General features: G+C 38.8%; 2 protein-coding genes across 3 annotated transcripts in view; both read left to right on the top strand.

Moving 5' to 3' along the window:
* The window catches only part of LOC144052927 (adenylate cyclase type 6-like), a 55,885-nt gene extending 52,939 nt beyond the window's left edge, over positions 1-2,946 (top strand). For both annotated transcript variants that reach the window (XM_077567043.1, XM_077567042.1), the window contains one exon: positions 1,330-2,946. In XM_077567043.1, the coding sequence (XP_077423169.1) occupies positions 1,330-1,458 (129 nt within the window). In that variant the 3' untranslated portion in view covers positions 1,459-2,946. The remainder of the gene's footprint in view (positions 1-1,329) is intronic.
* Positions 2,947-3,159: 213 nt separating this feature from the next.
* On the top strand, positions 3,160-18,562 carry galnt6 (UDP-N-acetyl-alpha-D-galactosamine:polypeptide N-acetylgalactosaminyltransferase 6 (GalNAc-T6)). The gene is made up of 11 exons (XM_077567045.1): positions 3,160-3,361; positions 4,235-7,663; positions 8,612-8,784; positions 11,022-11,171; positions 13,288-13,522; positions 13,665-13,782; positions 14,089-14,289; positions 17,273-17,404; positions 17,482-17,583; positions 17,906-18,064; positions 18,144-18,562. The coding sequence occupies exons 2-11, from the start codon at positions 7,203-7,205 to the stop codon at positions 18,255-18,257; spliced, it is 1,845 nt and encodes a 614-aa protein (XP_077423171.1). The 5' UTR covers positions 3,160-3,361; positions 4,235-7,202; the 3' UTR covers positions 18,258-18,562.
* Positions 18,563-18,635: the final 73 nt, after the last annotated feature.

The following is an 18,635-nucleotide window of genomic DNA, read 5'->3' as shown; positions in this document are numbered from 1 at the left end:
TTCATGCAAATTTAAAATAAATCCGATTAGTCAATTAATCGATGGAATAATTCATTAATCAATTCTACAAATATTGGATAGTGACTACATGAGACTTGTCAATATGCGTCCATTCATTCATTTTCTGTGGCGCTTTCCAACATTCGAGTCACTTTCGCGTGAGATGGAGCCCATCCCAGATCACTTTGGGCAAGAGGCCCAATTACAACAACAAAATCATTCAATGTGACAAATCCTTCATTCCCGCCCCCGTCATTTTTAAAGTAGTATCCATGCAAAAATCCTTTGAAAATAATTATAAAATGATGTCAATATTTCAGGAAAATGTAAGTTCATAAAATGATTTGTAATATATACTATATTCGATTTCATTATACTAAAAACCCAGTGTCCTCTCCCCGTACCAGAATGGTTCGACCCAACCTGTCATATGCCACCTACCATCACCTGCCAATCATTTCAAAATGTTATTTAAAATTAAGTTAGTGATTTCTTTTTGAGAACAGACCTTTACTATGATCCCAAAGGAGGATACTTAACTCTTTGACTGCCAAAAACGTTAAATAACGTTTAGTAAAATCCTATGGAGGAGTGCCAAAGACGTTAAAAGACGTTTGTTTCAAAACAGAGGTGAAACTAACCATTTTCTATTGTTGATTACTGAAAAACGGAATAAGGTAGAAACAAACTTTTTTTTCTGATGAAAGATGAGAGTCCAATCTTTCATTTGGTAGTATGTGTGTTTCCATAGTCCAAACACATAATTTTCTGTGGACCTTGAAAAATTCAGTCAAAATGCTTAAATCGGCTGGCACCCACGGCATCCCTTTTCTGAAAACGTCTGGCAGTCAAAGAGTTAATGGGGATTATAACTTTAATGTGCACAAGAATTTATTTACAATTAAATCAATTCTTCTTTCTTATTTTTTAGTTCTATATTTTTATTTCCAAATAGACAAAAAGAGAGACCACTAAAGTTTCATAAATAAATCAATGATAGCATAGCACTCTGTTTTAAATCTTTTTTTTTTTTCAACCAAAAATGCTTTGCACTGGTTACTTTTCTCAAATAAAGAAATAAATAAAATATTTCACTAGGGGTACTTAACTGAGTTTTTTTTTTTATGAACCAGCGATAAATTTAAAAAAAAAAGTTTTGTTTTTTTTAAGTTTACACAGACCTTTACTGCCAGTTTAAAAAAAAAAAAAGCCTCCTTCATGCACAAGCCCATCCGGAGGCAAGCAACATTTGAAACATGAAGTCCATGTTTTTTCCAATGTATTTTATTTTTTCAACACGGTTGACATGTTTGGCGTATCCTTTCCCAGGTGACCACGGACCTCTACCACGTTTTGGCCAACAACGGCTACCAGCTGGACTGCAGAGGACTGGTCAAGGTGAAGGGCAAAGGCGAAATGACCACTTACTTCCTGACCAGTGGCCCCACCAGCAGTTAACCACGGACCCCCAAACCAACCCAACTCCCCCCACACTCACATGCAGGATTATGTTGGTGGAGTTTGAACGCTTTTTTTTTTTTTTTTTTTTGCACAAGCCCAAAGCCCAGTTGCCTTAGGACGGACGGGAGTGTGCTTGTTTTGTACGAGCTGTACAAATATTTTCTCTGGACTCTTAATTTATTTTTTTCTTTTGTGCAGAAGGATTTTTAGTGATGTACAATACAAAGGATAAGCTACACACATTATGAAGGAGGAGAATGACCAAAGAACAACACTGAGACTTTGTCCCAAGTACGCTCATTTAATCGGGTTTGTGTGGTCAAGTCACTGAGGGGCACACACAGGTGGACTAAACCACCACAGATAACAAGTGCAAACAATACGCTTGACGAGTGAGTGAGTGAGTGAGTGAGTGAGTGAGTGAAAAAGACTGCTGAACTTTTCCTCCCAAGAGGCATACTGTAACTTTTCACTGTGACTTTTTTCTATATGCGATCATGGTTTCCATTCATCTCCAGACTTCTGGAGATTGCAAGAGGATCATGTCCACATTGACGCCAATTTCATTCCAAGCAAAAAATATATATATTTCAAAGTACAAAGGGAGTCCTTGAGTTACGCCGTACGCGACCGACCTACGTCGTTTCCGGTTTATGGCGCCTGTAGCCTGTAACCTTCTTTTTCGTTCATTTGCAGTTATTTAAAGTTGTGTTGCTGTGACCTCCCACAACGGACGTCCATCAGCAGGTCGGCTGGCCAACAAGCGCGTCACATCTCCGTGTTTAGGTTTGAATTAGCTCCGCTCTGCCGTCCGTCAGCAATAAATGTCCGTGCGGAAACACGAAATATGAATATGTAAATGGTTCCGGTTCGTGCAAATATGTTTTTTTTAAATTACTGTACAACGTATTTTGATGTAACTATCGACTTTAATAGGGAAATCCGACAAAATTCGGTTTACATCTCCAGCGTAGGAACAGAACACCGCCGTTACTTGAGGACTCCCTTGAGGACAAGTTCTTTTTCAAGAGATTTCGGACGCAGCGCGTATGCAGGGACTTCTCTCTCTCTCTTTTTTTTTGCCTTGATGTGAACCAGTTGCAATGGACCAATTTTCCAAACAGACTTATTTTTGTCACCCCTCAAACAGTCCGTCGAATGTATGTGAACATGAAATGACCACTGAAGGACACGCGCCACTTTGGGATTCCCGTTTGCTGCAAATGAATTATGTACAGGACGTGTACATGCACTGCAGTGTTTTGGAGCTGACTTTTCCGTAGAGGACCACAATATTTCTGCCTTAAAAGGTCACGCCTTTGCCTGAAAAGTTAACCAAATACCCCTGAGTCATCGTTTCGGATAGGACGGCAGCAAATGATTCTTTTTGCCTTAATTGTGTGTCCCTTTCTTGTCTGTTGATGCACTTCTACAGCACGACTGTAGTATCTATTTTAAAATAATAAATAAAAGAAAAGTGTCCAACTGCTTCTGTGACATGCTGCATATGGCAACCAGCGCTTTGAATGCGGCTCAGATTCAGTAACTTGAGAACGCTTTTCTCTTCTCCTTTTCCCCAAATAAATCCATCTCCGGTTTCAGGAGGGCTGTGCAATGGAGATCGTTTAATTGCTCAAATATGAATAATGCATTTCTATCCGTGGCGAAGTTTTCACATCATTCCAATTAAGCCTCATAAATTCCAGCTAATCCCGTATGAAAAAGTCCTTGTGTTCAACATGCAGAGTTGGCAAAGTGATGTAACAAAGCTGTGTGGCTTTGGTTATGACGATAACACCATCAAAGCAAGTCAATTATTTAAGGTGTAAATAGAAAGGAGAAAGAAACTTTGGGATGTTCGGTGTGCATTGTTTCATAGTATCAGAGGAGAAATGAAAAGGTGATGGTGAGAATTTTTTTTATATTCCTCTAATATTTCGTGTTTTTATTTTATTCACCCATTTTTTGTAACACACACATACACATGTTTGTTGTTCTCTATTTGTGGGGTCATCTCATTGACATAATGCATTTCCTAACCCCAACCATCAAAAATGATTGCCCACCCCTATTCCTAACCTCAACCATAACCCAATTCAAACCTAAACTCTTAAACCAAGTCTTGACCCTCAAAAAGAGGTCTGTTAAATCCCGAAATGTTGGCCCCACTATGTAACAAAAACAAGACTACGCACGCACGCAAATGTATTTGACAAACTATGTATTTTCAATATTAATAATTGATGTAGTTGTAATAATATGTAATATTATTTTTTATTTTTTTTCACGGTTTCAATCTAAACTCAGTATTATCTTTTAAAAATATATATTTCGCCTGGGCTGTAATTACCCGTGAGTGGATGTTCAGGTTTAAACCAGTAGGCGGCGCGCTTGCACCATTCGTGTCTAGGTGAGTACTGATGATAGCCGTTAGCGTTCTTCTTTATAATAATATACTGTATGCATATTTTTGAACTGTCATTATCTTGCGTCGTCATCATTTGTCTATTATGTCTAATGTTAATGACATTGTGGCAGAGAGTTTTTCTTATTTATTGTGATTTAGTCTCTGAAAATCCAGTACATTTTTTTTTTCTTCTGGGGAGAGCTCAGTATTGATCATTTGACATGTCATCATCATTGTTCTCCCTTTTTTTTTTTTTTTTTTGGTATGTGTGTGTGTGTGTGTGTGTGCGTGCGTGCGTGCATGCGTGTAAAAAAAAAAAAATGAATTCCCATACCGTTCACCTAAACCGAACACTTCAAAATCCAGCCAGAGTCGTGGGGCCGCCAGGAGACCCGAAGAGGGCCCAAAGAAAAGAAAGAAAAGCGAAGCCCAGCACCGACCAGACACCACCCACCGGGCCACTAACCAGAGTCCTTCACCAACCCCAGAGACATCTAAATTCCAACAAATCATGGAGACCTCAAGGGCCCGAAGGAGAAACTGAGGAAAGGTAGAAAGGACAGACGAAGCAGAGTGAGATCCACAGACACCCGCGTCCACCGAATCAATGACCTGAGGGAGAAACAAATTGTGTCTGAGTTTCGATAGATGCTGGTGTGGTGGATCTGGCATGCATGAAAATCTCCACCAAAGAGGGGAGCCGTCGACCCCCGCCTGGACAGAGCAAGCGCAACACCTCAGGGCCCCCCAGGCCGCGGCAGCGCCAAAGGACGACCCCCGGGCCCCGCAGGGGCCACCGGCCGGAGAGCAAACCCAGGAGCAGGAGCGCCCCCCACCCCAACGCGGTCCGCGCCCCCCAACCCAACGCAGCAGGACGGGGCACTGCAGGCCCACCAGGCAAAATGAATTTTGATATTTGTTTTTTATTTGAGGCCGATATTTTTTCCATCAAAATGTGATTCATGAGGAGGTTAGACCATTGGTCGATATTCAGAGTTTGTTTATTTTTCCAGTTAACAAGAATTGTTTTTTTTGCGATAGTAAGGGCTACAAGTGTAGATTGAAATTAATTGTGTGGTAAGTCAGTTGTTGTTAGGTCACCTAGCAAACACAAGTTTGGGTATCCTATAAGAATATATATGAAAATCCAGTACAATTACACACGTACATTACGTTCCATTTTGAGATTCACTGCATTTCGTTTACAGTGTAGATTTTGACTACTAGTAACATTTCATGATGCTTACTGTTAGATATTATTAACATTTTTAATACTTAATTTCATATATTAACCATTGTTATACATTATTAACATTTTAATTATTTATATTAACCTTGTCGAAATGTTTTGTAGATGTGAGGTAGTGTTGAAGTCAGTATAATTTGACCTTAAGCTGGAACATATTGTTTAGTCTAAAAAAATTCCTTCTCAGCGTTCTGTGCGAAAACACATTTGGTCCTTGAGAACAGAATCTGCTTCGAACACACACACCACTGCTCATGGAAAAGTACCCAGAGAGTATGTTTTGTCTACAAATGAAAGAGAGGCGGTCGGTTTAACTATAAGAAGCCATTTTACACGCAGAAGAGACACATTCGGCACTCTGAAATTCCACCTGTTACGTGATGTTTGGAGCCTGTCACGATGTCCAGAGATCTCTGTTAGATTAAATCATTTTTGCAAAGGTGTTTTTTCTTGCATTAAATCTGTCTTCAAATTTTTGGAACACGCAAAGAGGACAAATATTTTGTTATTCCTCTTCATTACCCGATATTGTATGTTCTTTGCGGGAATTTGGTATATCTCAGTGCTATTCTGTAAAAATCTAAGTACAAGTACATGTAATTTTTTTATTAGCTGTCTGTGACCCACTTTTGGGTCCCAATCCACCAGTTGAGAATCCTTGTGTTATGTTAGGATAAAAACGGCTAGCATGTTAGCATTTCATCAATTTTCAATAAAAATAGTATCTGAATATACTGTATTGCTTAAAACCCTCTAATTCTGTATTTGCGGTTTCTATACTTAAGTTTCTAACTTACTATTTGTTAGCATTACAACAGCTAGCATCAATGCTACATCACAAGTCAAAATGGCGGTGAAAGCATTGAAAAGCATTGGACTTTGGATCGTTGTAATTTGATTTAGGAGGATTATTTTGATTTCTAGTCACAGGCAAAAGCAATACAATACGCCGTTTGTTTTCACCTTGTAAACGAAGCGTTTGCATTGCGTAAATAACAGAAATACCCGGATGGTTAGAATTGATAATACTTTAGTTTCTAACTTGCTATTTGTTAGCATAATAACTGCTAGCATGTATAGCATCAATACTCAATAGAAATAATTGAAACCCTTGTCAATTGGTTTAGTGATTTTCCTTACACATAAAAAAAAATGTCAAATCAAATATTTTCTGTGACTAATGGGTAAAAGAAGTTTAGAAAATGGATAACATTGATCCCTACTTATTCTGCCATTTTGTGTTTGTCTTTTGATAGATATTGTAACATTTTTAATACTTCATTTCATTTTATTAACCATTGTTACACATTATTAACATTTTAATTCTTTATATTAACCTTGTCGAAATGTTTTGTGTCCTGTGCAGAGCAGATGGTGTTGACTTCGTATAGGCTGACTTTTTTTGGCTTTTTAACTATAAGAAACCGTTGTGCACGCGGAAGAGCTACATTTGACGCTCTGAATCCCACCTGTTTAAGTGATGATTAGAGGCAGTTATTTGTCCAGAGATTCTCTGTTTTTTATTAAATCATTTTTTGCAAAAGGTGCATTTTTCTTACATTAAATCTATCTTCATTTTTGGAACACGCAAAGAGGACATAATAATTTATTCCTCTTTCACTTTCCAGATACCTTGTCTTCTCCTTTTTTATTAAATGAAGGAAACACGATTGTAATATGTTCACGTCAGTCAGTGCCCCCTTTAAATAACACATGAGTAGAGAGTAAGCGTGAGTTTCCGTGTTCACTTTAGACAGCCACCGTTGCAGCACTTAGATCCTGTTTCGGCAATCCAGGAAACAGGTCTTGCTTTGCTTGAAGCAGAAGTACTGGTTACGCCTCAGATGTCAATGGAACCGGGTAAGGTCCTGGTGCGGCGGGGGTTGGTTCACTGATGTAGGAGTGACCTTGAGACGGCCCACCTGCTGTCACGTGGGTCCCGGGGAGGGCAGGTGTGCTGTTAAGTGAACCTGCTGCGACACCTGAAGGGAAGTCGGTTGAGCAAATGTCTCCTTGATGACTCATTTGTCAGCACTTCCTCAAATTACTTTACACATTCGCACTCCAACTCCAGGTCGCGCCTGAAGCATGCGTCTGTTACCCCGACGCCGCATGTCCCCCCTCAAGCTGGCTGTCTTTGGGGGGGCTATCTTCATGGCGGCCTTGGTGTTCCTCCAGAAGGTCCCGGACACCTCGTTCAGCGCCGAACCCGGGCTCTGGGAGCAGGTGGTGAACAAGGACAAGATGATGATTCTGGTCCGAGAGGCTGCCAAAAACTTGGGCTTCCAGATGCCTAATCCGGACCTATATGAGAACATCCCTTGTCCCCTCGGTGTCTACAGCAGGGCTGAGCTCACACCTCACCTCGAGAGACCGCCTCAGGACCCCAAAGCGCCCGGTGCGAATGGGGATGGCTTTAAACGAAACAATCTGTCTCCCGAGGAGACCAAAGAGAAGGAGGACGGCATGACCAAGCATTGCTTCAATCAGTTTGCCAGTGACCGCATCTCACTCGGGCGGAGCCTCGGCGACGACACTCGACCCCCAGAGTAAGATGTGATTTTTTTTTTTTACAACCCTTATAACATGAGGCTTTTCTCAGGCTGATTAATTATTGACAGATGCAGCAGGCTTTTCAGATCTTTCTTTTTGACGCAAATGAAGTCAGAGTGTCACACTATAGAAGAGGACTAGTGCTGTCGAATATATTTGCAATCGATTAATCTATCGATTATTTCAACGATTAATCGACTAATCGGATTCATTTTAATTTTGCAAGTGTATTACAAAAGCATTTTTCCCCCTGATTACTGTTTATTAACCAGCGAATGATGTTTATTACGTGCTTCATATTTTTATGGGGATTTTTAAAAAGAAAATGTTGAACAATTACCGGTTCTGCAAATGTCTTATTTTGCCGAAAACACAGAAGATAATCAGTATTCTGTCACGAAGGACTACAAAAATCAGTGAACAATTACAGTTGATATGCTGAAATCAGAGGATTTGGACAATTTTAAATTAAAAAAAATGGCACCAAACAATTTCTCGATTATTAAAATAGTTGTCGATTAATTTGATAATCAATTACTTGTCGATTAATCAATTAATTTTGACAGCTCTAAAGAGGACTTACTCGATGTCAAATGTTGTTTAACTTAAGTATCATGGCCGGTATCGGAAGCTTCCATGATTACCCGATACCTAAGGCCTTTATCGGCCTTATACCGACGGTACCATCCCTAATTATAACAATTGACATTTGTGCGGCATCTCTAATTTTAACTGGCAAATTTCTGTGGAAATAGTATGATGCTGAGCTGAAATGCTAATGTAGAATACAAATTACAACATTGATTGTAATACAACTGAAATATAATTAGAAAAGCTGACAGTAGTATGTTAACATTTAGCCACCTGATTGATTGGGTTTCTTGACCTCCATATCACTCTGTATTCAGAGACTTATTTGTAATTACAATGGATCACATGCTCAGGTGCTTGGCCCAGAAGTTCTTCCGCTGTCCTCCGCTGCCCGACACCAGTGTGATCATCGTGTTCCACAACGAGGCCTGGTCCACGCTGCTCCGAACGGTGTACAGCGTCTTGTACACATCTCCTGCTATCTTGCTCAAAGAAATCATCCTGGTGGATGATGCCAGTACTGAAGGTGAGAGACCCAAAATCGGCGTTTTTAACTAATTTAGTGATAGATGTTTTCAGATCCTCCTTTACCCTTCCATGTAAAAAATTTAATGAAATCTAAATTTATAAATACGTACATGGGATTAACTGGAATACACTTTAGCTCACTTGTAACGCTGTGGACTCACAAACTGTAGTACCAGATTCAATCCTGGTTCTCCACATTAGAAAGAAGTTAAAAAGGGCAATCATTATCTTAGAATATTATGTCATTATTTATTCATTTTTTTGCAACACTTTAAAAATAGTCTTTTTTTTCTCCCTATACAGAGGAGGCATACGTTAAAATTGTTCTAATGTGTGGTGGTATCATTGAGTAGACTTTGAGTACTGTTATCTCGATGCCGGGCCGAGTTTCCTTCTTTTTTTTTTTTTTTAATAAAAATATGGGTACCCTAAAGCTAGCTTGCAAGCTAGTTAGCTAGCTTCCTAACAAGCTCACTTTGGAATGGGACAACATTGTGTTTTTTTGTTTGTTTTCCTGATGTTTCTGAAAGTAAGATTGTAATAAACAATATCTTATTGCTGGCAAAGTATTTTATTCATGGCGCAAGGTAAAGCCTATATTCACAGCCTTCAATAGACAGGTGCAAGACAACTATGTAAAGTCGTTAAAATATATGACATGTAAAAATGCTTTTTTTCCTAATGCGAAAACTTCAAGTTACAACTGTTTGATGACCTCTGATGTATATATGCGTGTGTGTGTGTATGCGTGTGTATGAGAAGTGTTGATGATTGTGTTACTGTTTAGTGCCTTGTAAACCGCACTTTGACATTTATTTTTTATTTGTGTTTAATGCCAAAAATGTTTGTTGGAATTTTGTAATTTCATGAATAAATAAATAAATTAATTAATTAATTAATAAAAAGAAGCTTCCTAACAAGCTAGCTAGCTAGTTCTTATTTATTTTATTTTATTTCCTTTAAAAAAAAAAAATCACATTTTCTGCTAGTTCTTTTTTTCACTGTAGCTAGCGAAATATAACCTTGCTCTGCACGCTGAATTCTCGCGGTATTTGTGGTTAGGGTTAGGGTTAGGGTCCCGAGACTACATCTTGTACCGAGCCGGTTGATTTTCACCGATCTGGACCAATCACAGAGCAACATTGTGTTTGGGGGCGGGATATGCAGCTGTGACGAAATCAGGAAGCGCCGACACCCGGGAAACCAATACTAACCTAACATGGACGAATAGACGCTGCAATTAATTCTGTTCTCACAGAATGACTCATCATTTCCTTGTTAAATGTTGAACACCGAGAGGCGATTCGTGCATTTTTAGCTGGTAAACATTTTCGTGCTTTTTTTTCTATCCTACGAACGTGCACTTGATGCCGCATCTTCCAATCAACTCGACGTATTGTACACGATATCCCGCCTCTCCCAAGAAAATCACCGTGGTGAAGTCCTAGATTTATATTCTGGAGATCTCCATTGCCAGGTTAAGCTAACCAGCTGTCACTGAGTATACAATATGACGATACCGCTGCCACCCCTCCTTTGTCAATCATCTGGCACTTGACACATTTTCACTGGTAAATTACGCCCGTAATTGTCATCACACCCAACACAATGGATAGCAGCCGGTCATCACACCCAACACAATGGATAGCAGCCAGTTAGTTTGCTTTTGACAGATCATCAGGCAATGATCCAATTTTACTTCAATGGTCCCAAAATGACGATTTATTTACTACAAATAATGTATCTTTGTTCATCTATGCTAGGGTCCTATAGTGAGTGACAGGCACGACAATTACATGTGCTCTTCCACTAGATTGCAGAAGGTCCAACTAACCTGTGTTTCCACATTGCCATTCATGCAACAGAATAACAGCTTTGCGTTCAACTAAACGGGCCCACATTCCATACTGGCAGTTTAATGAGACAGGGTGATTGAAAAGCTATTTTTTTTTTCAAACTTTAAAATGATTTATTGTATTTGATTTCCTCAAACGTTTAGTGTTTGAACGAAAAAGTCTGAATTTTTTCAACAAATCTTTTGCCAGTCATGTTAATGTAAAAAAGAACAAACCCACCATCCTATGCCACGTCATCCCAAACCCTTACTTACATTTTCATAAATTAAAGCGCAAACACACAAAAAATGAGAAAAATAATTTCAGTAAGTAAATAATTATATTTTTGGGGGAGTTGTACCAAGCGGTTTTCTAATCTAAAATATTTGTCTTCCCCAAGAGTACCTGCAGGGCCAACTGGAGGAGTTTGTCCGCGAGCTGAAGATTGTCCGTGTGATGAGGCAGCAGGAGAGGAAGGGACTGGTCGCAGCCCGGCTGCTGGGCACCAGCGTCGCACAAGGCCAAGTGCTCACCTTCCTTGACGCGCACTGTAAGCTTGCACAAACTCACAAGAGTCAATAGCACAGCAGCTCACTAGCACGGTAGCTCAACAACACAGTGAGCACGAGCATACACATGTTGAGGACGCATTTTTCCTGTCAACAATCAACATCGTTACTAGCAGTGGTGGCTAACCAAGCACAAATACAATGCTTTGTTTTCATCTGCAGGCTACTTTTAAAGATGCTTTGTGCGGTTTGCATGAGTACAAACAGTTGTTTAAAAACTGCGCCTATCAGCTTGCATCTTCCCTTCAGTGTGAAGTGTTTGCCCCAAACACACCACAGTTTCTTGATAGAGGGTGGGAACCCTACATACAAGGCTCACCGTAACGATTATCTCACGATATGACGATACCGCGATTATCGATATATTGGTCAGGAAATAAGTCCACAATAATCTACAATAAAACTACTCAAGACATAAACTGATGATTTTTCAATGAGAAAATAGTTTATTTTTGTACCATCACGGAAATACAATATTAAAACTGGTGTCTTCTTCACAGTGAGTAATTTAGTGCTTTAAAAAAAAATAGTAATAATACAAATGTCTTCTTAACAGAGACAACTTTCTGGGAACAAATTTGTGTCTTTCTTAAAACACTATTGTCATGCAACATGTCAGTCAGTCACATTTGTTTCATTTTATAAACTGTGACTTTTTTTGTGCAACATTGCAAAAGTAAATAAATAAATAAAATTGCTTCAATATTAAATCCAATTGAATCAATATTAATATTCCTCAGGAATTTTATTTGACAAAGTCGATCCATAAAATATGTTTTACAATGTTACGCATGCAAAACGGAGTCACCTTCTGGACATTTAAATGTCTTAAACAAGTAAAAGTAAGTTCATTAGTCTTCTTTGCCTGAAAACTTCTGTACATTTCCCCGCCATTCTTATGAGGCGCTCCCCCTAGTTGCTCCACCAAGTAATTGCTCAATATGTAATGAACAATGTAGCTTTTATAGCAGCCGTATATTAACTACAAATATCAATATTTGGCGTAGGCATATTTTTGATTTGAATCTTTAATTTTCTAATTACGTTTTACTTTTACTCGCTACTTTTAAAACTAATAATCTTTCTATTTCTCCACTTTGTCTAAAGAGGCTCTTTACTTTTTTCATCCCAATGTAAAAAAAGAAAAGATGGAAAGGATAGATGAGATGGGAAAAAAAGCAAGACATTAGTAACTTAGAGAAGCTAGCTATCATGAACGAACATGACACAACAGATTCAGAGCATGGCTTTTTTAAATATTTTTTTCTCCATTGTGCCAAAACACCAAAACAGGTCTTGTATATCAATAAGAGTAAAAAAACATTTTTTTTTTTTACTTTTGTATGTATGTACATTACAGAGTCTGCGCTTTCAAAAAAAAAAAAATCCTAAGTAAAAATGGTTAATTAATAATTTCCTGCTGTACTTCTACTGTTACCAGAGTATTAGGACTTGAATCAAGTCCGACTTAGGTCTACAATTTTGGTTAAAACTTACAAAAGTCTGCACTTTGCCTTGCCTTGCCTTGGGGGGGGGGGGGGGGGGTTGTTTTTAAAAGAAAAGTTATTTCTGCATAGTGTGCACAAACCTGCCAACCCACCAGTATGAATGTTGCTGTGATGAAATGTGAGGCAGGACTGACCAGATGAAGTGCAGACATGGATTTGACAGAACTCCATACAATTCTAAGCAAAATCAGATCAGAAGTCCGGAAATAATCAGTTTCAATAGCAAGAGCAAAAGATCAATAAAAATGGATCATTACGTGTTTAAGGTTATGCAAAATGTGAGTCTTGCTTGTATATTTCCTGAACATCTGACAGCTGCTTAAACGGTAGCTCCATTCAAAATTGTTCATCATTTTTGTTGTTGCAACCATCTTGTTTTCATTGTGTGATTTGCTAAGCTAGTTGTTTTGTTTTATCCTGCTTTTTAACAATTATTTTCTCATTACTCTTATACCACTTTTTTTCACCTTAATCATGATTTCTTTGCCTCTATAAAGCACGATGGATTTGCCTTTCGTTTGAATGGTGAACGGACACATATGAGACAAACAATTCTGATTTTGTGTTTTTTTGTTTGTTTGTTTTTTAGGTGAGTGTTTCCACGGTTGGCTGGAGCCACTCATGAGCCGGATTGCGGAAGAACCCAGCGCGGTGGTCAGTCCGCGCATCACCTCCATCGACTTCAACACGTTCAGCTTCAAGAAGCCTGCGGCCGTCCAGCATTACAGCAACCACGGCTCCTTCGACTGGGCCTTGACGTTCATTTGGGAAAACATCCCGGCCAACATCTTGGCCTTGCGCAACAACGAAACCCATCCTATCAAGTAAGCAGTCAAAGTAAAAAAGTACAGACTCTAAAATGGCAGAAGTTGAAATCAAAGACCGCTGCAAGTAAGTACTGGCTTTTTAATTATTTACTAATTTTATTAATTTATTTATTAATAAAATAAATTTATTTCATTTTAGAACACCCACGTTTGCCGGAGGTCTCTTTTCCATATCAAAGAGCTACTTTGAACACATCGGAACATATGATGACCAGATGGAGATTTGGGGTGGCGAGAATTTGGAGATGTCTTTCCGGGTCAGTCTTGTTGCCCCCCCCCCCCAATTTCACTACATTTCCTATATTGTCCTTGTGATATTTCAGTGATTAGTGCATCTGCTTCACGGTTCTGAAATTTTGGGTTCAAATCAGGCTGCGGCCTTCCTGTCTGTGGTTTGCAAGTTATGCACGTGCTTGCGTGGGTTTTTCTTCCCACAAACGTGTCACTACACATTTCACCAGCACTACAAAATGGCCATGTCGCCATATTGAGTATGGCTTAGGGTTCCTTGTCTCTGGCTGGGTTCGATGTGTTCAATTTGACTGAAGCTGTGTTGTGTTCAGGTGTGGCAGTGCGGCGGTCAGCTGGAGATCCTTCCTTGTTCTGTGGTGGGCCACGTCTTCCGTACCAAGAGTCCGCACACTTTCCCCAAAGGCACCGACGTCATCGTTCGCAACCAAGTGCGGCTGGCCGAGGTCTGGTTGGACGACTACAAAGCGCTCTTCTACCATCGCAACAATAAGGCCGGCATCATGGCCAGTGAGGTGACAATTTCGTCATGTGTGAGGCGCTACTGGGCCTGATCCATCAAGTGCATCTGGAAGCATGTCTGCGTAGATTCTCTTATCCAGGTCATGCTAATCCACAAAGGTTGAATTGAGGCTTAGGGTTAGGGTTAGTAAACCTAACCCTAACCCTGACTTTTCTCCAAAAGTTACTTTAATCCAAAAGGCTTCTACTCTTATTCAGTCTAGCTATTACAAAAGTGTGGAACTGTCAATGGGGAGTGACTGGCAGATACGCGCATTCATTTATAAATACGTTTAAACAAATTTAAATACTTGCAAATATGTTTGAACGTTCTCGCAAATACATTTAAACTTATTTGCAAATACATTTGAACGTACAAGTGGGCTAAATACTGAAAACGAAATACAAAAGCATTTTCCCCATAATTCCATAGGGGTACTGAATCGCACATGTTAAAAAAAAAAAAAAAAAACGTTTGTCAGGGGATTACATTTTTTAATCGTAATTAATCGCTTTACTTCAATAGTTAACTGACGATTAATCGCAATTTTTAAAATCTATTCTAAATGTACAATAAAACGTCCAATCATTTTTTTCATACTCTTGTTAACATAAAAGTAAAAAAAAAAAAAAGTTTAATTAATAGAAATATGGCTGCATCATTGATACAGTAATTTCATAATAATTCATAAAATTGAGTTAAAAGATGTACTGTAGTGTAAAAAAAAATGAGTGTGATATTTGTTTGTGTTGAGGTCATTTTTCTGCCACTAGATGGCATCATTGCATTTGTAAGACATTGGTGACAGCTCAGTGCATTTTTCTTTTCATATTAAGAGCTAATTTTGAACATGAAATAACTTGTGAAATTATGCACATATTTTAAATTGTAAAATACAACTTGACTCCAGTCTGCACAAATATATGCATTATTATGACATTTATTACTGCTGAGTTTTGACGTGGTCGTGTCATTAATCGCTCGTAAAAAAAAAATCTGGCGTTAAAGGAACTTTAAATTAATTCAAAATTAACGCACTAAATTTAACACCCCTGGTTTTTAGCATTTGGCTTACAGGTACATTATTCTAATATTTTACGTTTGAAAATTACTGAGTATGCGCATCCGCAAATCAATATCCCGTGGGAAATAAATGTTAAGTTTAAACATTTAGCTTACAAGTATGTTCAATTCATTCTTTTGAATGTATTTAAATACGTATAAACGTATTTGCAAATGCGTTCAAATGTATTTGCCAGTCAAAATGGTTTTACTCCACATAGCCAGTTCCAGGCTTGCATAATCAATCGATACCTCAGTGAGCGTCTTCTCCGGCGGTGCTCACCATCAATTGTTGTTGTTGCCTGGCAAGGCTGCTAAACGACCGTCCTAAATACCAACTGCTCATTCACTTGAGCACTGCGAGGAGTCAGCAGGTAAGGATGAAAATTTCAAAAAAACAGTCTGTGTCAAGCTTGAGAACTGGCCTCTAATTAGAGGGGAAGGTTTGAGGCGTCTTCAGATTGTCTCATTCCACAGGCAAGAGCTGCTTTGCCTCCAGGCGAGCGAAGCACCGGTTGCGCTTGGTATTCAGGACGGACATTCGCCTCCACGTCTGTCAGCAGCAACAACAATAATGTCACCAACCACCAAAGCGTAATGAACTCATTCACCGCCATTGACGGCTATTGACGTCAAAAATTCATTTGAACTATTTCTATTAGTTTCACTTTTTTTGTTTCTCATTTTTGTTAACAAGAGTATGAAAATCGAGGGGAATTTTTTTTTACATTTAGAACAGATATAAAATTTGTGATTATTTGTGAGTTAACTAGTGAAGTCATACAATTAATTACAATTATAAATTTTAATCGCCTGACGCCCCTAATTTTTAATAATCTTTTCTTTATTTTTTATTGCATCAGGTGATTAAAATTTTTAATTGTAATTAATCGCATGACATGAATAGTCGAGTCATGATTAATTACAAATTTTATATCTGTTCAAAATGTACAATACATTTTTTTTCTAGGTTTTTATAATTCTTGTTAACAAAAGTGGGAAACATTTTAAACTAATAGAAATAGTTAAAAATAATTTTTGACGTCTATAGCCATCAATGGCAGTGAATGAGTTAATTCTGATTACAGAAAATTTTAAAAACTGTGAAAAAAATAGAACTGAGAAGCCTTTTTTTCCCACAGATTTCACAGCGTTTCACACAAAATAAGATCATCTGTTAATGATCCCCAGAGGAGAAATTCAAATTGCACCAGCACATAGCAGATCATTTAAAATATAAACATACAAATAACAATAAATAATACACTAATATATGTTATAAATAACAACAACTTATTTGGTTATGCTTTTTTAAAATTAGTTTAGATTATAAATAGGCATTGAGTCAAGAGATGATTGTATTGTTTTTATTTTTTTTGTGATTAGTTTAGAATTAGAATTAGATTTTTTTGTAATATGGGATACCTAACTTCTACTTTTACCAGAGTACCTTTACAAAGTGTGAGTAATTTTGCCACATCCGTCATCATCATGCGAGTGGGCGTGGCCCAACTGACAGCATGTAACGTCAGCAACTTGATAGCTATTGTAAAACCGGAAAACAGGCGGGGGTTCATTCAAAAATGTTTTTTTTTTCCAATTCTAGTTTTCTTTATTTGGTTGTTTTTGTGACGATTATGATAACATTGGCACACACTCTGCATAGTTGACCTCAGAGACACGACTGCCTTTTGTCAGAATTGCCTTTTATATTTTTAAATATTTCAGATTTTTTTTTTTCTTGTTATGGGGCAAGGAACCATTTCAATTTCCTATGTTTTGACATACAGCTGTAACATGACTACATTTGGAAAAAGTGAAGCACTGTGACTGCTTTTCAAATGCACTGTATGAGATGACTCCTGTTGTGAATTGTCACTATAGAAAAAGTATTGAATTGAAATGTTGGCTTTAAAAAGCGCTTCTGTTCGTAGCACAAATACGGGAACGTCTCCGATCGTGTGAAACTCAGAGAGAACTTACACTGCAAGAACTTCTCCTGGTACCTAAACACGATGTACCCAGAGTTGTACGTTCCTGACATACTGCCATTACAATACGGAGCAGTAAGTCACATTTGTCTTTATTGCTCTACGTGGATGTAGCACAAACGTCGCCCCGCATTTATTGTTTTTGCTTGCAGATAAGGAATGCCGGATCTAAAACGTGCCTGGACGTCGGAGATAGGAACGCAGTTGGGAAACCTCTTATCATGTATACTTGTCACAACCAGGGAGGCAACCAGGTACTCAGACAATATATATATTAGGGCTGGGAATCTTTGAATGTCTCGCGATTCGATTTGATTTCGATTTTTGGGCCTGCGATTCGATTCCGAATCGATTTGATTGACAATGACTTTTGCTTCAATTTATAGATGTGCAAAGAATTGTAATGATCTACTCCAGTTTGACTCACTCATGCTAATTAGCGCGCGACTCGCGGCACTTTTATCACTCAAAAGAACGGCTCCACGCTGCAAATATATATACAGTGTATATATATTTATTTATTTTTATTGATATTTGTCACCACTGTGGAATGAAGGTGTTTGTGGTCTTTTTCAGTATTTTGAGTATACGTCCAACAAGGAGCTGCGTCATAATATCAACAAGCAGTTATGTCTTCAGACGGCGCCTGATCCAGAGCCGGTGAAGTTGCAGCCGTGTGCGCTGAAACAAAGAGACTCGAACCCGTCACCACACCAGCAGTGGGTCTTGGCGAAGGTCTGTTTGGCGCTCCGCGTTTGGGCCCGAAAATGGCGCGATGACGCTCGCCAATGCTTTTCCTTTCTTACCTCTTCAGGAGAACCTGGTGAAGAATCCCATCAGTGGGAAATGTTTGCAGCTGACGGACAACGTCATTGTGATGGCGAAGTGCAATGCTTGGAACGACTACCAGCGCTGGAGCTTCACCTGACATCTTTTGACCCCATTTAGGCCAGACGAGGTTTTAGCACACAGACTCAAGTAGATCCATTTGGATTGGCATTCACTGCTTTCAAGCAGGTGGGAAGTCGGCTTTGGATGGATCGAAGGTGGCATCAGCAGGCGCCAATGCGGGCACTGACATGCGATGCTCGAGTCTCACAGAGGTTTGCTGTGTCTGTTTTGACGGGAATTTTACACTTTGGACTTCCTCCGGTGGTGGTGGCGGTGATGGGGAGTATTAAGCAAAAATACTCTCATAACTAGATAAGTTATTAAAAAACATTTGCAAGAGGACACTGATTATCTTGTTGGTTTGATTTGAACATCGAGATAGAGAACACTGAGATGGAACATTTTCTATTTTACA

Source organism: Vanacampus margaritifer, chromosome 1 (assembly GCF_051991255.1).
Source record: "Vanacampus margaritifer isolate UIUO_Vmar chromosome 1, RoL_Vmar_1.0, whole genome shotgun sequence".
NCBI classification, from domain to species: Eukaryota; Metazoa; Chordata; class Actinopteri; order Syngnathiformes; family Syngnathidae; genus Vanacampus; species Vanacampus margaritifer.
Note: the sequence above shows the minus strand (reverse complement) of the source record. Positions and strands in the feature narration are given on the sequence as shown.